This window comes from Tiliqua scincoides, chromosome 3 (genome assembly GCF_035046505.1).
Source record: "Tiliqua scincoides isolate rTilSci1 chromosome 3, rTilSci1.hap2, whole genome shotgun sequence".
Lineage (NCBI taxonomy): Eukaryota > Metazoa > Chordata > Lepidosauria > Squamata > Scincidae > Tiliqua > Tiliqua scincoides.
In genome coordinates, this window is record NC_089823.1 from 171,215,134 (window position 1) to 171,237,536 (window position 22,403).

The 22,403-nt window shown below is 43.3% G+C and overlaps 1 protein-coding gene and 1 pseudogene across 1 annotated transcript in view; both read left to right on the forward strand.

The window, feature by feature from the left end:
- The window catches only part of C3H10orf90 (chromosome 3 C10orf90 homolog), a 130,875-nt gene that overhangs the window by 89,370 nt on the left and 19,102 nt on the right, over positions 1 to 22,403 (forward strand). Inside the window, exons 4-6 of the mRNA XM_066622295.1 lie at positions 8,959 to 9,258; positions 14,105 to 14,298; positions 16,249 to 16,450. Of these exons, the coding sequence (XP_066478392.1) occupies positions 8,959 to 9,258; positions 14,105 to 14,298; positions 16,249 to 16,450 (696 nt within the window). The remainder of the gene's footprint in view (positions 1 to 8,958; positions 9,259 to 14,104; positions 14,299 to 16,248; positions 16,451 to 22,403) is intronic.
- LOC136646844 (5S ribosomal RNA) lies at positions 7,627 to 7,746 on the forward strand (annotated as a pseudogene).

Genomic DNA, 22,403 nt, shown 5'->3' on the forward strand with positions numbered 1-22,403 from the left:
GCAGAATTGAAGAGCTCTGGGTCCGGCTGCAGGACCTGACATGGAGTTCAGGATCCAGTGGAGCCCGCCCTCTCCCCACCCTCCCCTGCCTTGGAATGTCTCCTCCCGCCTCCCCCACACCCAACCTACCTTTCTAACCACTTGTAGTTAAGGTGACTGCTGAGCGGCAGAGCACTGGTTTTCCACTGGTGCTAGTCCATTGATGGCTGGTGCAGGGCTAGCTCCCACACTGGGCTGGCACTGAGGGTTCGCAAATGTACTTTACAGCACATGCAACAGTGCTTACCGGTGGTGAGCTGACACACGCTGTTAAGGATTGGGTTCTTAGAACTGGGCTGTAAGTATCACAATTTTCCATGTGATTGATGTTATACAGCAGCAAGAGTATTAGGTGAGGGATGCATCCACTGATTTCACTGTAGGTCTGAGATTACATGGCTTTAAAAGCAAGGGGAAATTAAGGGGGAAGATGCATTATGCTGCATTCCACATAGTAAGAGAATCATCCAAAGTGCTGCGTGTCTCCATGTCGGTTGCCACTCATAGCAGACTGCATGCTGCATCTGTCGGTGTCAGAAAAAAGTGTTCTAATGTAAAAAATGATGATGATATTGATGACTGGTAGCTACCTGCACATGGCAAACTCATAATACACAAAGGGTAATGTGAGATCCTAAACAGTATCATTTCAAAAACAGAGTAAACTACAGCCCATTATGTACAGAGATAAGTGAAACATGACATGTATTTGGACAGCCAAAGTTATTTGCAAAGTTGCTTGCAAAATTTAGTTTTGCTTTAGTTTATTCTCTGCCTCTGATAGCCATGAATTGGTTAGGGCAGGGGTGTCAAACATAAGGCCCGGGGGCCAGATGTGGCCCAAGGAAGCTTTTTATACGGCCCTCAGGCTTTCAGCTGCTATGTAGTGCTGAAGTGTTACTGCTGAAAGGGCAGCCCACATGAAAATTGGGCTCTCCCGTATCCTGAAATATGATCAAGTTTTGTATATTTTCTCTTTTGTCATTTGCAGCTAATGAGTTCCTAAGTGAGAAAAAAGTGTTTATTTTTGGTTATGACCTGTTTAATAACTTCACGTCTTGCCTAATGACATCACTTCTGAACCTCAAGCAGGCATCTTGAATGCTATGTGGCCCTACATATGAAATGAGTACGAAACCCATGGGTTAGGGCAGTGTTATTCAAATTGTGCTACGTGGCTCTTTAGGGAGGCGTCAGGAACTCAAAAGGGAGGTGCAGGATGTCCTCTCGCAGCAATACAGTCACACCCCTGCCCGTCATCTGCGCTTCTTTTTTAAAGCAGAAGAAACAGGAGTTGATCAGTTGCGAGAGGGGCTGCTGCCGCCCCGCCCTCTTCTCCCTCCACTCCACAGAGGCTCCACAGAGGCTGCTGCCCTCTGTGTTTGCTCTTCAATTCCAACCCCCATCTGGCAAGTAGCGAGCATGCTCAGCTTGCAGTCCTTAACCTTCGATGATCCTTCTCTGCTTGGTTCCTAGTTCCCATCCTGGGATCGCTTCTCATCAAAGTGAAATCTCTCTTTTCAACCCCCTCCCTCTTCCACTCCCCCCTTTCGATCTCCAAACCTTCCCGCTTTCCTCCCTCTCCCCAAATAAAACGCTTCCTATTTTACCAGTCACCAGGGGTCTTAAAGTTGCTTCCATGCAGTTGGCAAAGGGGGAGGGGAGAGACAAGCACACACTTTACTTGGCCAGGAGCAGAAAAAGGGGACTGTTTTTAAAGTGATTTATTAATCTTGTTGTTTGACTGAAGAGGAAGGGCTGTATTTTTAAAGTGATGAATCTTGCTGTTTGAAGGGAATACTTATCAGCCATTGATGAAGTGATTGCCAGCCCAATCCTATCTACACTTTCCTGGGAGTAAGCCCCATTGACTCTAATGAGACTTACTTCTGAGTAGACATGCATAGGCTTGAGCTGTGCATCTCCTAGTATAGGAGACAAATCAGCTTCCTAACCAAACCCTTATCAGCTCTGATATATTTTCATGGTCTATTCTTGTTTTCCCCACCAGCTGCTGGACAAACTTAATTTCATTTAATTAATAAAGGGTTCAATCCTATCCAAGGAGAATGAGAGAAATGACTAGTTGGATTGGGGTCCACAGGGGTGTGTGTGTGTAATGTTGGTCAGACTGGTTGTTCACAAAGTTCATTTGATAAAACAATTCTATTGGTATGCTTACAAAGTTTAAAAAAATGAGTCCTCCTGGACCAGACAAAATCTACCTACTCCAGCATCCTGTCTCCAACAGTGATCAGCAGCTGATCATTTATAAAGCATGTGTATTAATAATATATTTTTAAGATCTGCATTTAATTAATGATATGATTAACATAGTTAATATTAATATAGTTAATATATATTTAATATTTAATATTATATTATAATAAATATATTATAATATTATATTTAATATAGTTAATATTTCTGGCCACATCCTGTTTAATGATGTCACTTCCAGCCCTCAGGAACATGATGGGGAGTCATGGCCAATAGCCACGGGGGTCAAAGTTGCCACTGGCCGGAAAAGTTTGAGTACCACTGGGTTAGGGGGTGATTTTGTACAGTGCAGGCATCGTCCTTTGACCTGAGCTTACTGACCAATACTGCCAGAATTATGTAAAGAAATCAAATTGAATGGCAGGAAACTTTAGCTCCTCAGAGTGAGCGAGTAAGTACCTGCATCACTTTGATGTCACTCACAGCCAAAATGAAGAAACTTAGTTAAGCTTTCTGTTTTACTTTTTTTTTCAGCTGGTCATTGGTCCTTATGTGCTTCCTCTCATTTTCATCACACCTGGTTCACATTTTAGTTGCCCTGTTCCTTGCTTTCACACCAAAGCCCTTCAATCTGGCTGCTGAGTTGTTACCTGGCAAATACTGGGCTCGTATATGTGTATGTAGCATAGAAATGGCAGCCAAAAGGACCACGTTCACAATGTGGTAATACGACACAGGTCATTTGGAGCCCCTGCAGTTCAATTAGCAGCTGGAAACTGGGGTGGTGTATAGTGTCTCCAACCCTTACTAGTGAGAACAGTGGATTGTGATCTGAGACAATTAAATCTGGAATCTGTGAACTCAGTGCAGAAGGAACTTACAAAACAGTGTTTCTTTAGTCTGTTTAGAGACTGCTGTAATCTTCTGCATGAAGAAGTATTCTGGGGAAAATCAAAAGCTTGCCGCTCTACCAACAGCATTGGTACAATGAAAAGTTATTTATTTATCAGCACTGGGCCACAGATAGCTGACTACACAGAATCCTGGGACTCAGCAAAACTGTGACCAAAGACAAATCCTGGCAAAAATTCAATAGAGGAACATCGACAGAATCTATGAAGCAGTCACATTAATTTAACATAGCATAATCAATTTGGAGGCAGCGACAGGCGCAGGCCAGGGTCTGAGTCCAAGACACCCTGAAAATGAGGCTCAGCAGCAATGCACAGAAACAGCAGGAAGAAAGACAGGGAGCTAATAACGAGGCAGGAAAAATGGAATGAAAACAGGCAGGCAGGAGACTCGGGAGTCATTGAGGCAAGGCCAGAGGCTACTTGTTGCCCAAACCTATTTAATCAAACCTGGTCAGAAATAACCCCTGGGCTCTATGGATGTTGAGGCACCCTGGGAAGGATAATACTCTCTCTTCTATTCCAGTTAGCTGCAGGTGGGAAAACATGTATAATATTGGCGCCTCTTGTTTTCCGTTATAGTATGAATCAGAGCCATAGCTAAAAGCAGCACCAGCACATTATTTGGATCAGAGCCGCAGCACAGGAGGAGCAAAGTCCAGCCCAGTCCAACCAAGATCCCCGAGCAACAATGCAATGGTGGCAGCATGGGCTATGCTGCATCCCACAGAAGGGGGGTGGCTGCTGGAGGTCCCAGGGTAAGGGACATTTGTCCCCTCGCCCCAGGGTAAGCTTCAGCAGCCACAATGGGTCAACCCCAACCTGTGCCAGTAATATCACTGGTGCAAGTCCGCTTCGATCTGTGCAGACAGATCAGGTTCAGGAAGGGCCTTGGGATTCGGTGCGCATATTGTTGTTGATCCCACCCACCCCAATTCACCCACTCCCCACCTCATCCCATTCTGTCCTCCCCCACCCTGTTCAGCCCCCCCTCTACTGTATTATTATTATTATTATTATTATTATTATTATTATTATTATTATTATTATTATTATTATTAACAGTATTTATATACCACTTTTCAGCTAAAAGTTCACAAAGCGGTTTACAGAGAAAAATCAAATAACTAAATGGCTCCCTGTCCCAAAAGGGCTCACAATCTAAAAAGATGCCAAGGAATACCAGCAGACAGCCACTAGAACAGACAGTGCTGGGGTGAGGTGGGCCAGTTACTCTCCCCCTGCTAAAAAAAAAGGAGCACCCATTTGAAAAAGTGCCTCTTACCCAATTAGCAGGGGTTATTTTACTTATCTATTCTGGCAGACCTCTGCCTTCCTGCTAGCACGCCAGGGTCTTGTGCTGCCACAAAGTGCTTTATGGTGCTTTCGTGGCAGTGCACACTGGTGGAATGTGTGTTCCGCTGACACAGGCTCTTGATAGGATTGAGACTTTCCTATCCTTGATCCAAATTAGGCTCTCCAACTGCTTTAATCAGAAGAAAAATAATTTGGTAAACGTATTCAAACGACTGCAGCATCACGATTACTTTGATCCTGAATCTTAGTGAAAAAACAAAAATTGCTCTGAAAGGATGCTACTGACTGCTATACCAGCTTTGTTGGAAACCACAGTGTTACTGCATTCCTGGAGGCAAATGCAAGGTGTCAGACTGTGTCACCCAGACACAGTCTCCTATTTAGAAACACCTGCAGCTTTCAATGAAATACCTTTTTGTCCTTTATTTTGAAAGTGCCATGGCATTTTTGTTGGTCAGGTTACAGCACTATCTCCTGCGGTTTTGCAGTTTGCCCTGTCACAAGGACATTTCTGCATGCCTTGTTTTCCCAGTGAGCCTCACTCATCTCTGCCTCTGCACCTAAACCCCACTATCTTGTATTGGTCTGAAAGATATGTGGATTGTGCAGCCTTAATTATAGGCTCTGTCTTATGTAGGAGACAGAGAAGTGAATGATTACACAGAATGGGGCTCCAGCTGGGTGACTCCAGAGAACTTGATCCAACCCTGCTTGTAGAAAGAGTTTGCAGTGAAGCCATCACAATTTAATAGAAATCACAGCTGGATATAACTCTCATTGCCTAGCAGAATGAGCGTCTTCATAGGTTTTTGAAAGTTTCATTTTAGCTTAGCTGCGGTAATTAAGGGGCAACTTACTCTAATTCCTTTAGGAAGATGCTTGTTGAACCAGCTAGTGGCTCCTTGTGGCTCCTCTTGGGATAATTCTCATGATAAGAGACAATAAATTAGATAAGTTTTAGAACAGCAGTGAAGGGGGAAAAAAGAAAAGAAAAATGGCATAGTTTTTAGCTGTTCACATGAAGATGGTCCTTTGTGTGGTGAAGAGGTGTAGTTTTATGGTAGAGCCCTTATGTTTGTAAGCTGCCTTGAATAACCCTCAGGGAGATAAGGCAAGGTCCCTAGTGTAGCTGAGGAGAGACAGAGGGCAGTACCCCCAAGTGACACATCTAGGGGGTGCCATTGCTATCCACTTCTCCCATTGGCCCCTGCATTCTCCTGTCTCGGTTGTAGCGGTTGTGCACCATTTTGAGCGACTGGCCATTTCTTTCACTTTGAAAAAAAAGGCAGGCATCGCCTAGGCAGCAGAAGAGCCAGGGATGCAACTGGACAGGATATAAATATAGTAAATAAATACATATGCAGAAGATCCCATGTTTCATCTTCAGGGAGGGCTGGGAACTCTGCTGTCAGAAATCCTGGAAAGCTCTGCCAGACAGTGCAGATTGGATTGAGCTAGATGGACTAGGATAGGAGGCTGGAGGAATTGCAACCCAATTCTGTCCCCTGCCATTAGAGTTGATGCAGCCATGCAAAAAATGCATGCACTGTATCCTGTGATTTGGGGCGGGGGGACGGGAGTGACCAAAAGCAAACAGGAGGTAAGTAAAAATACCCAGGACCTCAGTGTAAGTCCTGGAGCCTCCCATGGGTCTCTTTGGACATACGCCACCTATTTTGGTGGTGCAAAAGAAGAAAGGAAGTTTAAAAGGTGGGATAAGATCCAGCATGTGCCCCTACCTGCCCAGAAATACACTGTTCCTCCCACTGCCTACCCTCAACTCCAACTCACTGGCAGATGGGCAACTCAGTCCTGAACTCCTGTGGTGCGCAGCTTTGGCGGCACCGAAAACAGCTGCTCCCGGATCCTGTGCACCATGGGCTACTGCAGGTGGCACCTCAGGAGAAGTCCCCTTCTCTTGGGTAAGGGAAGTAGCCTCACAATGGGGCTATTAAATTTACCGCCAACCAAAAGGTCGACAGTAAGGTAAAAGCGTTCATGTAGAGCGCCAAGCCCCACATGAATGGACTGGATCCAGTGGAGCGGAGCTCCACCGGACCTGCCTCCCTCCCTCCCCGCTCCCTCCCACTGGCTCGCCTTCTCCCTGCCCTCTGTCTGCCTCCCCCCTCCCCGGAACACCTCCTCCCCATCAACCCCCTCCCCCACTTACCATGCCGCAGCTTGGCCGTCCGTGCCTGCCCAGTGGTAAGCCAGCGCGTCAGGCCCAGGATCGGGCTCTGTGACTCTGCCAGCCTGTGTTCACGGCCCCCAGCTATTATACTGGCAGCCTCAGTGCTCTCATCAACAGAATGTTGTTTCTGCCAGCATCCTTGCATTTCAAGTAGGATAGAGCCATTAGTCTAGTCATGAGTATGACAATATACTAGGAACAATTTAATCGTTCTCTTTCAGAGATCTAAGATCAAACTAACTTTTTTTTTCTTTCAATCAATCAAACCTTTATTAGGCATAAAAATTAACACATAATATCTCTAAATCAAACTAACTTGATATCGAGCCATATATTCTTCTCCTCACTGCAGTCAGTCCTGGATGCCTTAGATCTCATGTACAGGTTCCTGGATCATTCAAACATGTATGGTGGGATTGTTCTGTTGTACAGAAATTTTGGAAAGGCACAGCTGTATTCATAATATAATTAGCTCTGAAATTCCATATTCATCATTGAAATTCTTGCTGAACTGTTTTGTTTGACTCTGTTAGAATCCTGCATGAGCCCTTAGTGGCTAATTTAATTGCAACTGCTAAAATTATGATTTCTAAATTTTAGAAGCAAACCTCTTTAGCCATGTTGGTTGGAAATGTTGGTTGGACTTAGAAAATGTTGGTATATAATGCTAATATATAATGTAATATAATAATATCTGAAAAGTGATTTTGGAAGGAAATATGGCTGCTGAATTAAGCTTAATATAGTCTGGAGTCCATTATATTATATTGGAATCTCAGGATGCTGGCAGATATAATTAGGGTTTTTAGCTCAGCTTGTGCGAGTTAATCGATAATTCAACATTCTTTTTATGGCTTTTGATGTAATTTATTATGATCAGTTGTTGTGTACTAAACTATATAAGCTGTTACCACGTTTCTAATTTTATATATGCATGAGTTTATTTTCTTCTTTAGCAACTGTTACCCTGCACATGCCCGATCTCGTCTGATCTCGGAAGCTAACCAGGGTCAGGCCTGGTTAGTACTTGGATGGGAGACCGCCTGGGAATACCGGGTGCTGTAGGCTTATACCATAGTCTTTCGAGACTGAAGGTTGCCAACCATAGCAAACCATATTTTCTTCTTTTAAACAATAACTAATATTATTATTTCATGTACAAGATAATAGGACAAGGGAAGATTTATCTGTATAATTCATTTCATTCTGCTTCCAGAAGTCAGGTTGGAGATGGTGAGAGAATGAAATTCCAGTCTTGCTTATAGCACAGGCTGATATAGGAGGTCTAAATGGTTTGACTTTCAGTCCTGTAGTCAGACTAGATGCTTTAGGTGACAATGGCCAAACCTATTCAGATATTGGTGTCCATCATATTCTAGCCAGTCCAGCAAGGGCAGAAAATGAGTAGAGATAGTGAAGCCCAAGCCATGTCCCACCAGTGTAGCCATACCAGCCCTCAAACACAGCTGCTGGACCACAAAACCCAGACCCAGACCCCAACCCTGCCCTCATAGAAGCAAGTGCACAGTCACAGCCTTACAAACCCTGGCATTCCTTGCCTTCAGATGCCTCCTTCTGCCTCTCCCTCCCTGAGCCTCCATAGATACAGTGCTATTGAAAGGGCAGTGCTGGGAGAACCCAGTGATCACATGGGCCAGATAAAGAGTGTCTTGTATCCAGCCCAAGGGCCATATATTTGGTACCCCTGACCCTACATGTCAAGTTTTTTCTTGTGTTAAATAAGCTTTTGCCAAAAAAGATGGTAGAGAAAGCTGAGCCAGAGCCTGTATGTATCATACTTAAAATGAGTCACATAAATATGATTGCAAAATAAATTTGCCTTTATAACAATAGTGAGACTTTTATGAAGCGTGTCTTAGCTTCTTCACAATTATGTTTCTCAGTGGGTTTCTTAAAGTTGCATAGCGGACAATGTTATGTGTGTTGTTGGTACATGTGCTAGTTAAGAAGCTATTAATTTGTAATCACAGGTAGTCTTGTTAGGAAAGAAGATAACATGATTAAAAGCAGTTTAGGGAACAGGAAAGTGAAGAGGGTAATGATCTCATGCTGTTTTCTGATGGCAATGACACAGCAGTGATGCTTCAGGGGTGTAAGAATATATTAATGAATTAAGCCCTTTAATAGCAGTGATACATATACCACATCACAAATAACATTAGAAGAAACTTCACAAAAGAAGCCTTTACTGTGAAGTGGTATTTTAAGCATTGCTATGTCTGTCTTGCCTTTGATGTTCTCCCCCTTAATTTCCAATAGGCACTCAAGCATTCTCAGGAAGCAACAGAAAACCATGCATAAGAGACATATTCCATGAAACAGCACCCATTTCTTTTCTGGAGCAATCATCCAAGAAGGAATTCATGGTAGAAAGTGGAAGACAAATATCTTTGAAAGACAAATATCCATCCAAAGGCACTTCAAAGTCCAAAGAGATTCAGGTCCAAAGTTATCCAAATCAAAAAATATTTGTTACTGATTCTGGGTGCCATATAAAAGCTTTCTCAAAAACAGTGTTGGATGAAAATGATATCCATAGGAAAGACCCATTCCAAAAAGGTAAGCTGCAAATTTTTCATTGGCTATCAGAAGTACAATTTGAATGTTAAAATATAATCATATCCAACAGTGTTAATTGTCTTGCATTTGTCTGTTTTTAAATGTTGTAGAAGAACAGTTTTGGAAGGTGATTGCTTTACTTAAATGCATTTGTATAGAGGTTGCCAGACCAAACAAGAAAAAAGGAAAACCCAACATCGTTTGACATACGTATTGCTTTTTTATGTTCTAGATCAGGGGTGTTCAAAGTTAGATTGTTACTTTAGTATAGCAGTTCCTAATAAGCCCTTGTCCTGATCCAGAGATTCCTCTTATAGAGAGAATTTTCAGTGCATGCAAGTCCTTTACCATTCACAGCAGTGCAGGAAATGTGGTTCAGGTGTGTATTGCAGCATGCATGGGGCTTTGTGCCTGGTGAGATGCCTGAAACAAAACCTCAGTTTTCAATTTACATTGCAAACCTCACTTCACTTCAGGGAGAGCATGTTCCAGAATCTTGGCTACACAAAAATGTGCCAAAGGAAGACAAACAATTAATATGGGAGAGGATTTACAGCTTTCACCAAACAGGTGCAAAAACAACTTTAACGTTTGTCTGTTTCTTGGAAAGTATGAAACATGACACAAGGGAAAAATATTCTCTTAACTGCAACTGATCATTTGAAACAATTTGAACTAGGCTTCCTTCCCAGATACTTAATACCCCAAATCATTCTGTTTGGCAGAAAGCACATGCTTGTTGTCACTTTCATAAGAGTGTTGCATCTCAGGGCCAAATTATTGCAAGACAGTTAATCACATTGTTTGATCTTGTTTGTTCCTTAACCCATTTCTGCCCAGCCCACAGGTGTACACTTTTGATCCCTGTTGCATATATGCAACGTTGGGCAAATATGACTTACTGTAAATAGTAACTAGAGAGAACCCCAATCCAGATCAGGATCACAGCATGTGGGATAAAAGGGTTTTATCCCTTTGCCCCCACCTTGATTCTGGTTTGAACCCTGGGACAAAAAACTGCCACAGGCTACAATCCTATCCACACCTTTCCTGGGAGTTAGCCCCACTAATAGGACTTCCTTCTGAATAGACATGCACAGGATTGGACTCACAGTCCCAATCAGGACCACGGTAAAGACAAAGGTTAAAGCTGTTTTCTGCATGCTGGGGCCCCACTCCTAGTTTGGGTCTCTGCCTTTGCTATATAAATAAAATACCACCACCACATGTACACTGAGCCAAATGACATGATTAGTGCCTTATCTAGTTTGCCCTAGGCGGTGGCGTAGCTAAGGAGGTGCAGGGGGTAGCGGTTGCACCAGGCATCAAGCTTTAGGGGGGCTACAAGCTGAGCTGGACAAAAGTTTGAGTGACCAAAATTGTGAAAATCTTGGCATGTATGAATAATACCATCATGTTCTGTATAATTGGAAAAGTAATTTTATGCTGAATGCAATGAAACAAACTGCATTGGGATATCTGTATTCTATAAAAAGTTATGGCCAATTAACCACAAAATGAAAACACAACTGCCTTATGGAACAAAATGTGGATTTTCTTAATTCAAAACTGACCTATGAAACTGATTGTTCTGAGAGGCAATTACATGTTGTTATTTTATTATGTTGCAATGACATGTTATCATGATACAGCATGAAACCAATAAAGTGTTAATATGAGTCAGCTCTCATTTTCATGTATCATATTACATTTACCCCTGCTAACTGGGTAAAAAGACACTTTTTCAAGTGGTGCCCCTCTTATATTTAGCAAGGGGAGAATAACCATCCCTCTTCACCCCAGCACAGTGTCTCTGACTGATAAGGGGCATACTTTTAATTTATTCACTTAATTAAATTTGATTTTGTCTGGGGAGCTGCAAATCTTCTTTGACCCCAGGTAGCAGATAGATGCCTTAGCTATGCCACTGAATGAGGGGAGGCAGCAGAGCAAGTGGGTGGCGAGCTGCTGGAGGGAGGAGGTAGGTTCCTCCCAATTTTCACTTTTTTAAAAGCCCTGGCGTGATGTCACGTCCTGTTGTGACATCACTTCCGGGGCAACATTTTGAGCTTGGCACCAGGCTACACGATCATTAGCTACGCCACTGGCCCTAGGTGTTCTTCAAACTTAATTTGTGATTCAAGATTAATCCTGTGTTTTTAACAGGTGGCTTGTGAAGTATTCTGAAAAATGCTATTTGCATTTTGGACACAAGTTCCTCTTTGGGGTTATAAATTATGCAAGGAATATTGATCATAAAAGAGCAATCAAGCATGATTATAAATAAAACAATTTTTAAAACCATACCAGATTGCTTACATTTATAATGAATGGAAGTCAAATTTAGCACTTTGTTTATTAGATTCTCATCTAATAGCAGAAGCACCAAAAACAGAGTATTGAATATGCAAATCAATACGGTAACAATTTTTTTAAAACCCTACAATACAGTCTGTGATCATATTCTATTATCTTCCATTATCAGAACAGTAACTCATAAATTGGATGAGCTGTAAGAGCTGATACAGTTTAGCACAGGGGTCCCCAGCCCAGTGCCCATGGTGGTGCCTCTTGGCATCCATCTGTTCACCTTCTGTTGTTCTTGCTGCTGCTGCTGTTGATGCCATCACAACCTGGCATCCAGCCTACCTCCTCCGTGGACTTGTATTGTTAAAGAGGAAGTGTGGAAAGTGGAATGGAAAGCACCTCTGTCTCCTCTTGCCAAGCTTTCTCTTTTGCTCCTCCCCTCAAAAAGCACGGATGCATTATGTCAAGCATAGCTTCAAAGCATTTAATGTGATAATATGAGGGGAGCCTAGGGGGAAGAGGCAGAACAAATGGGTGGTGAGCTGCTGGGGGGGAGGAGGTGGATTTTCCCCCATTTTCATTTTTTTAAAACCTGGGTGTGACATCACTTCTTTGACATTATTTTGAGCTCACGATCATTAGCTATGCCACTGCTGCTTGTCCTGTTGTTGGCTTCTTCCTCATGTCAGTGGCGTAGCTAGCAGGGGGTGGGGGGAGGTCCACTCCGGGTACCACTCTTGGGCGGGTGTAACACCACAAATGATCCAACATTGCTAACATCACAAAGGTTAGGAGTAACCGCATCATGCCATATACCGTTGGATGTGGAATTTCCAGCAGAATGCAGTGCAGAAAACCAGATTGAAATATCTCCTTTCCATCAAAAGTTATGGCCAAAAAACAAGAAACAAAAAAATGCATGGAACCCCATGGAAAATGAAATCCAGCCATATTGCGCGCTTACTCGCGAGTAGGTGAACTTGCCATAGTTCATCGGAAAGGGCAGGCTGAGAGGAATCCAATGACACCAGCTTGGTTTCTATCCAATGAAAGCAGCCCCCCCAAAAAACCCAAGAAGGAAGTCCCTCCCTCCAAGCAGACAAATGTATTGAGCCCTATGGAAAGTGAAAGTAAACCACAGAGTCGTGTTTACTCGCGAGTAAGCAAATGTGCCTTGTCTCCTGGTCAAGTCAGGCAAAGAGGAATGCAAGGCTAGCTGCACGGTCCCCATCTAATGAAAATGGAGCTCAACAAATGTTGCAGAAGGCAGCCCCCCCCCAAGAATAAACCAGAGGCTTGAGCTGGTAAGGTGGGCACTGGGGAGGGCTGAAAATCTCACTGCTTTATCTGTGTGCGTGTGGCGGGGAGTGTTATTGCAGGCAGGCTACAGAGAAAATTCACTTGGTGAAACAGGGCTGGCTTCCCCTTATTTATCTGTTTTTCTTTATTTTAATTATTTATAATTATTTTATTTTGCTTGATGATGTCACTTCCAGCCATGACATCACTTCTGGTGGTTCCTGGACAGATTGTCATTCTAAAAAGTGGGTCCCAGTGTTAAAAATTTGAGAACCACTGCCTTAACTCAAAACAGGCCAATGAGACATCTGGGGGGGTGACACTCTAGTAACCAAAATTCTGGAAATTGTGGCTTTTAGGAATAATACCATCATGTTATATAACATCTGATGCAGAATTTCATCCATTGCTTGTGGGGAAATATTGACTGCGTTTATTTTTCTGGTCATTATTGTTTTTCATTCCATGTCATGACTATTACTATCTCTGTCTCACCTACCTCACAGGGTTGTTGTGAGGACAAAATAAGGGGAGGAACCATGTACACCACCCTGAGCTACTTAGAGGAAGGGTGGTATAAAAGTGAATTAATTAATTAAACAATATAATTAATAATAATTAATTAATTGATTGATTGATTAAGTCATGTGGGGTGAGAAAATTTATGGGCCCCAGGTGTCAAATGACCTAGCTACGCCTCTGCCTCATGTCATCTTCTTCTGTTCCTCTTTCTTCTCCCTTCCTCTCCAACTTGACTGCTACTCTTCCTTCCCCTGGTCTCTCTGGTTCTCTAGCTCCATAATTCCTCCTCTCTCCTTTTCCCCTCTCTCGTTCCCTCGGTCCCCTTTTAATACCTCCCTACTTCTTCAAACCTGCCTGCTGCCAGGCTCGTGCCTACAGTGGCCAAATGGTTGCTGCCAAAGCCATCTGGAGAGTTTGGTAATGACATCATCGCCAAGCTGAGTCCCTGCTCTGACTCAGGTCACTGTACTTGGTCCACACCACAATGTGAGGGAATGGCTCAGCTGTGAAGCTTACTGAGTGACCTTGATCCAGTCACTATCTCTACCCTAACTAACAGGGTTGTTTGAGGATAAAAGAAGAGAAAGGAGCCATGTACACCACCCTGAGCTCCTTGGAGGAAGGGTGGTATATTTTGTTACGATCAATAACAAAATAAAAGAAGAATCCAATGTAAATCTAATGACATCCCCTTAGTAAACATCTTTCTCTTTCCAAGGTGATTACAGATACTGTGGCTCAGCTAACAGATTGAAGGAGTGCAAGAAAAGTGAGAAGAAAGAGTTGTTCAGCAGGGTAACAAACTCCACAGCTCATGAACCAGATGTTACTCATGAGAAATATGAAGCCTTCCAGCAGCCAGAGGTCTGCTCTGAGCCTGAGAAAATTCCTTCAAACCCACTGACTCTCAGGGTAAAATATCAGAATGTTTTCTCTGCTAACTTTCAATCCTATAATAGCTGTTTTCCTGGAAACCCAGAGGGGGGCACAAAGGCAAAAAGTTTTTGTTATTTTGTTCTGTTTCTTTTTTATCAGCAAAACAGTGAGGTCACTTGAATCTGCCAATTGTTCAAGTACAATTTGCTCACCAGCTAGAAAGACATTAAGCATGGGATTCATTTGTAACTTCAACATGTCCCAGTCTCCAGAGCCCTCCTGCTCTGCAGACCAACTGCATCCTAATTGTTGAAGAGGCTAAAGGGAATCATCCAGTTCGACCATTGGGATTCATATCCAAGGTTACAGCTAACTAAGGCTTGGGAAATGTTGCTCCTCGGTTTCAGAACCCATTGGTGTGCTGGTAAGAGCCAAGATTTCAGGGTTCATAAGGTTAAAAAAAAATCTGTTTAAGACTGAGTAATGTACACACTGCCTGAATTCCACCAGGAATTCATATCACCTATATGTTATTTATAGAATCCATAATATGTGGCCTTTGTATTCCTGGCTTCAGTGTCCCATACTCTTACTACATCCAGGCTTAACTACTGTAACATACTGCTTGTGGATCTGCCTTTAGCACAGAAAGAGATTGTGAAGATTTTGGCTTGAGACAGATGAGTGGCCCATGTTTCACTTACATGAGGTACTCTGGCTGCCCATTTGGTTCCAAGCTGTGGCACTCTGAGGCCTCACAATGTCCCCAGTAATCAGGGAACATTGTCAATCCAAGGCACCTGCTATGGGGGCAGTGGCTGGTGCCATGGAAGAGAGATGCCACTGTAGTTGGGCAGAGCAGGGTTTCAAGGGAGTGGGAGACTTAAGGAGGGAAGAATAGTTAGAGGGGGAGGAGAAGGTAGGCAAAGAAGGAGAAAGCGAACCAAATGTGAAGACAAGCAGGGAGAGAGAATGAAGGAAAGGAGATGGAGCAGGGGGAGAGAGGAGACAAACAAAGAGCAAAAAGAGAGAAGTGAGACGGGAGAGGATAAGGATGGAAAGAATGGGATTAGAGTGACAGGGAAACCAAAGAAGAGGACTAGAAGAAGGAAGCAGTACATAAGGCACAGAGGCAAAGGAGAAGCCAAGCCAGCCCAGCTGAGGGACAGAGCCTCTTTTCCCTGGCTTCAGTTGGTATGTGAGCCAGGGCCACTGAGCCATCACCCATCTGCTAGGCCTTTGGTTTGCTTAGGAGAGGCAGCAAGGGGCTCAGAAGGCGTTCACCTGGCTGTATGGACTGCATGACGACAAGCAAGGAAGGAAGAAGGCCATGGGACAGGGTGAAAGAGAAGGGGTCCAGAGAGGAATCTGTGTATGTTTGGAAAGAAAAGAAAAGAAATTGTGAGCAGCACCACCAGTGCTGTTGCAAATGGTTTCTGAAATGAACAAACAGTAAATTATTCTTTGTCTTATTATTTGCTTCTGCTTTTTATAGTCTTAAATGAATTTTGTTTCAACTGTAGCCAGTCTGCTGAGGCTCAACAGATTCCCCTTTTCTGAACCTGAATACCAGGGTTGTCCAAGGAGTGAGTGAGTGAGTGAGTGAGTGAGTGAGTGAGTGAGTGAGTGAGTGAGTCTGTCTGTCTGTCTGTCTGTCTGTCATCTCGCCTTTCTCTCTGAATAAATGGGTTCTCTGTAGGGACACTTAAGCAAAAATAAATTGATAGATCAAGAAGGCATTGATTGCAAAAAGAAGACATGTTTTCTCCTCAGATTTTACAGAAATATCTAGTCTGGCTTAGTCTACCAGTTTTTCTGAGCCAACTCAATTTTTTTCCATGGCCAAGTTACAAGAGAACTGGCTGATATTCATCATGCATGTTGGATGCTACCCTAACACTTGAGAAACAGACTTCACTAGATTAATCAGAGGAATGACTGGGTTCTTCTCCCTAAATCAAAAATGATTTCTTTCTTTTCATTTAGGAGGCTCTGGAAGTTCATAAACCTCACTTTATTTCCCGCTCACAAGAACGACTGAAGAAACTTGAACACATGGTACAGCTGAGGAAAGCTCAACAGGGTGATGCGTCAGGGAAAAAACAAGGAGCAATTCTATCTCGGAAACTTTCTTCATCTTCTCTTTCAAGCAAGAAAAGACAATATACAGTTCCTCATCCTCTCAGTGGTAAATTGACCTAAATCAAACCTGTCATTGAATTTGACATGATGCATGATGTACGCAGTAATCTTGTTATCAAAATGTTAACTTTTGGTGGATGTCATCCAGTTTGGAGGTGGTGCTCCATCCATTGCCAGTTCCTGCACAGATGTAATCTTTGGCATGGCTAGTCCATTCTAAGTATGGAATGCTCATGAATCAGAGGTTTTGCCAACGTATCCAGAGGCTTTGCCAACATAGCCACTTAACAGGGCTGGTCCATTATAAGGCTAACTGAGGAGTGCCAACCTCCACATGGCTGCCCACCTCCACTTCTCCTCTTCCTCCCATTCTCTGGATTAGAAAATGAAGAGGGTAATGGAGCAGAAGAGGAAGTGCGGAGGAGCGTGAGCTAAACCATCTCCAGCATTCTAACCCATGTCTCTGCTCCCCTCCACACTTCATACCACTCTTTTTTGAATTCAGGGAGATGAGGAGATGGAAGAGTGATGGAGACAGTAACTAGTGTGCTTCTAGGTAAGGGAGGCCATAGTTAGTGTACCACTTCAAGCACTAAAGTGGATGGTGTTGGACTGGCTCCAGATTAGCTCACTCCAGTCTCCTCTGCCCCAGCAATATTACATCAAAAGGAACCATTACCATTGTTACCATTGTTCCAAGGTAAACTAGCACATTGGATCTCTTTTCTCACCAGAGATGGTCCAGTCACAAGTGGCCACTTCAGAGGATAGGCTAGGGGTGGCAGCAAACTGGTGGGGAGTGTTTTGCGTACATTACACACCTACCTGCCACCTCCATCAGCCTGCCACCCAGTTGGCCACACATTCTCCAGCTGGCCTCACAGCACAACTGCCACCACCGGACAAGAAGGTAGGAGAAGGGAACATTTGTTCCCTTACCTTGGGGCTGCATTGCAGTTGTATTAGCGCTGGAAAGTAGGGTAGGATTGAACTATTAGTCTTTTCCTAAGGAGAGCATTTGGGAAGTTGATCTTGGTGATGGTATAGATGGTTGAAAGAGGAGGAGGAGGAGGAGGGGTGGCTATACATGAGTGCTAATGTGCAACAAAGAAAGAAGGAAAAGCGGGGACAGGCAGCAAAATGGCCACCTCAGCAGCCAGTTAAGCTGGGTCAAGGTCTGTTTTTCACTCAGTCTTGAGCGGTAACAGTTCTAACTTCAAAACAAAAATTTTGTTTACTGGAAGATTAGCTTCCTTTTCTTAATAGTTCATCAAGAGTGCTTAATGGGATTCTGTGCAATTTATTATTCAGTTTGACCTACCGTAAGAGTTAAGAACACTCGCCTGCTTTTCCACAAGAAGCAGGGCAAGTAGCATCAGGTAAGACCTCTGGTTGGAAGTTCCCTTATATTTCTGGGAAAAATAAGAGAGCACCATTCCCTTCTCTTCAAAAAGAGAAAGGCAGACAAAACATAATACAGTGATAGAGCCAAAAGGTGAAAATGTTTTTCTACACAAAGCTTTTCTTTAAGCTTGACATTTAAAAGTTTGATCTTTATAAATGAATATGGTCACCCTTGAGCAGTTACAGATTAGATAAATAATTTCTGAAAAATTTTTTATCTATTTTTTAAAATACAAAAGACCATGATTCTCACCCCAATAAATTAATTATATGTACAGTACCCAAAGCACACTGCATATTTTGCAACTTGTAATGTAAATCTTTTTTATTACAGCATCAACAGTATCCATGTACACATATTTTCACAAGGACTACTGTATTTTTCTTTTGACATAAAATGATTTTTTTTATCAGTCATCAATACAGTTAATCAAGGCTCTGTCATTACCAGCCACACCTTAATAGCAGAATTTAATTTGTATATTATCATATTATGTTCCATATTTTTCTTCACAGATGGGTCTTGGTTCAGGATCAGGAGGATATCCTGGTATCCTGAAACAACTGGGAAGGTCCTGAGATAGGTGGCAGGAACAGAGTGAAAGCTTCCTCATGAAGGAGGGGCTTCCTATTTTATCCAGCTTCTTGTTTCCAGAACCTGTTTCCTGGTTCTGCTGGCTCAAGCTAGCTAGCCAATAATACAGTAGCAGCTGCAGGGGAAGGCAAATGGCTTCCAGTTGCTTCCTTAGAGTCTGTAGTATCTCCCCAGGTTCCTGTAACAGTCTCTCTCTCCTCACATCCTGCAAGATCCTTCTCCAGGGTTCATGTGCTCTCAGGTGGACAGGCAGTTCATTTCTCACAGGACCCATTTCCCCACTCAACCCTTAGGGAATAGTGTCACAAGTAATGGGGTAGCTCACTCTAGGGATCCAAATCCTATTCCTCAAAGATGAATAGATTGCTGCCTTTGTTAAAGTTGTAGGATCAACTTTATATATATATATATCTTCACTGTCTATAAATTGGTCTATAAGGACCCAGTCCTATCCAACTTTCCAGTGCTGATGCAGCCATGCCAGTGGGACGTGCGCTGCATCTTGCTGTAGAGGAGCTGTCATGGACACCTCTTAAAGGTAAAGGAACATTACGTGGCTGCGTTGCTGCTGCATTGGCCTTGGAAAGTTGGACAGAATTGGGCTCACAATCCTGTTCCAATTGCCTTGAATACTTATTTCTCACATGGTTTCATAGTCATCAATATATTGCATTTAAAAAAAACAAAACAATATTGCTCAAACCTGGCCAGATTCCTCATGGCAGTCTCTTTATACTTTTGTCACTAAATTTTTTGTTTGTAAGTATTGAAACAAAGCAGAAAGATGGTCTTGCATCCTGTTTCACATTTTATCATATTTCATAAATTGCTTGCCTATATGCAAGTTGTAAAATCTAATCAAATTAGCACTTACCTGAATGCTAACAGCCCTGGCAATTGTAAAAGTCTGGTGATAAAAGAACTGAATAAAGAACAAGTGAGGAACTATAAGGAACTGAAGAAGAGTGTGATCAAGCTGATTCTTTTTATATTAGTCCAGATATTCAATACAGGGTCCTGAATTGTCCACTAAGGCAGATGTTCCCAAACTTTTAAGAAGCCCCAGAGGCTGCTGCCCAATTTATAAATACCAAGGGGTATGGCTGTAATTGTGATTGGGCAGCAGTGCTCCCCGAAAGTAGCCGGTTGTTTAGTCCTTGATACACATAGCCTAATTTGCCGTCAGTTTCACAAACCACCAAAAATGGGGTCATGAACCACTGGTCCCAGACCCACAGTTTGGGAATTGCTGCACTAAGGTATTTGATAAAATCAGGGCACCATCTAACAGCGCAATCCTACCTTGCGCTGGAACAGGCAGGCAGGAGGCTTGTGCTGTATTCAGTGTGAGATAGGGTGCCAAAGTGGCTCAGCCAGAGGTAAGCCACTGCAGCCCCTATGGGTCTCCTTGGACTTGTGCCACCTCCTGAGGTGGCACAGGTCCAAGGAGAGCAGAGCAGCTTGTAGCTGCTCCATGCTGCTCGGGAACGGGAGTTGGGATCCGGCATAACAGCTGGATCCTAGCCCTGCCTACCAATCCCCTGCAATTTCTTTAATATTATATTTAAGAAAAAATTGGGCAAGACATTCATTTGAGTATCACAATTCTGCCTATCCATGAGACATTTCCTGTATTTGTTTGACCCATTTAGTTCATTTTGACTTGTCTTGTTTATTAGTTGATCTATATAATCTTTAACTAAATTGTTAAAGTCTGTGATGTCCATCCCCTGGGTGGGTCCAGGGAGTGGAGCTTCTGCCTGAATTGTGCAGACAGCCACTGACTTACCCCCAGCTCTGAAGAACACAAGGAGCTGCAAAGATGGGCCTGCAGATACTATTTAATTGTGTTAAAGATTTTACATTAATTGGGGGGTCCTGCTCATCTGTCATCTGACCAGTACAGTTCTGCCCCTTTCAGGCCTCAGCTGGGCCTAAGATCTTGCAAGATCTCAGGCTTATTTATATTCCAGCCAAGTGCTCCTACACCTGCAGTTCCAAAGCGCCAGGGGCTCCCATCTCCCCACCCCGCCAACCAGCCTGAGTTCTCCCCGGACCGTGGTGCCCTGTCCTTTGGTGGTACAGCTGCATCAACTCCCCAGGCAGTCCTCACTGCAGGATAAATACCTGAGCGACAAGATTCCCATTCCTAGCTGTTTAATCTATGTCTTTCCATCTTGTCATGTATATCCTTTTCATTTTGTCTTCATCTTTTTATAAAATTTCATGCTATACCCATCAGGGCCCAGGGTTTATCAGATTTTAATTTAAATTAATCCCCGTATTGATTTCTCAACAGTATAGTTAGCAATAGCATTTTTGTCTTTGAATAATTCCCTGTAATTAGATTATTCAAGAGGAAAAACTCCATTAAATGTTATGCTGTAAGATTTGTATGCATTTCTGAAGTGTCATCTGCTCATCTTTCCCTGTATGTGGGTACCCACATAGGGTATATGTCTCCTACAGTTATGCATGTTATTTCCAGGTGATGAAGGCCAAATAATTAGGAAGCATAAGACATGTCTCTGCATATAGACAGATAAACATTATTTATCTTGTAGTGGAACATGCTATCAGGTGAGATAAGAACATAAGAAGAACCTTGCTGGATCAAGCCAGCAGCCCATCTAGTCCGGCTTACTGTAGTCCAGTTGCCCACCAGATGCTTCAGGGAGCACTCAAGACAAGATACCATTATCCTATTGCCACTCCCTTGCATCTGGCATTCAGAGATTGACCACCTCCAAAACCTAGAGGTTTTTGTAAGCCTGATGCAGCCATGCAGTTAGAATGCTGGTCTAGGATTGGGAATACCTGGAATCAAGTCCCCATTCAGCCCAGAAGTTTACTGGGTGACTTTGGCCAGGCACTCTTTCTCAGCCTAACTTACCACAGAGGGTTGTTGTGACTGTGGGCAGACTGGGCCCAGGATGAGTGTCGAGCCAGGTTCTGACACTTAGGTCAGATACTAACTTCCCTCCTGGGCAGCCTGGCCTAGTTCCAAGCTGCTCGGATCTGTGCCTCCTCTTTAAGTGGTGCAGATCCAAGTAGCCCCATTTGGGCCACTGCTGGGTAAGGGGAATCGATTCCCTGTGCCCCAGGTTGCGCCGCAGCCAGCTCCAACCCTGCACTGGAGATCTCGCGGGCCAGGCACCCTGCCTGTTACAGCACAGGATAGGATTGACCTACCTGTCATTGTTGCCCACATCAGAGCGCCACCAATACCTCTTTCTTAGAGACAAGCTGCAGTCCACACAGAAGTAAGGGATGAGTACTTCTTATTAGGGCTGCACTGGATATTCATTTAGAGGCAGAAATTATGATTTCAGAGAGTTGGAAATTTTTAAGAGTTGTGAGAATAAGGTTAAGGGCTAGAGCTGGGTTAAGCTAATAGACAGTAAGAAGGTTAGCGATGACTGATCACCATTGAAATCAATGAAACAAGTTAATTGTCTTATGGCGTTATTTTATTGTGCCTCTGTGCTTGCTGGTGCCAGTGCAAGAAGCAATGGCCGCTGGAGCAGGTAAGCTCCATGCCAAGCAGTCTTGAAGCTCCTTAGGTTTGCATTCATGGTCCAACAAGCCATGGTTTATTAGATTGCCTGGAACAGACCGCTATGTCTCAACCAAACTCTCTGAGTTGTTCTGTTATAAAGTGAACCCCAGTTATGCTTCCCTTATCTCCTGAAGGAAAGATAGGGTACATTGTAAGTAAATACACAGGGTATGTAAGTAAATACATACAGTACTTAAATCTGAAAAATCTGCGTGCTCAGTACTTTTCTTACGCTATACTGGGAGTTGAAGAATGCCTGCGCTTGCGGATAGACACAACCTCTGCTGAAAACAATCCTGATTTCTTACATTTATTGAGCATAGCTTGCCCAATCTATTTAAGAACATGCCACTGAACAGATGTTACTTGTGAAGAAGTAATATTTCAATTGGTTGGCAACCTTCAGTCTAGAAAGACTATGGGATAAGCCTACAGCACCCG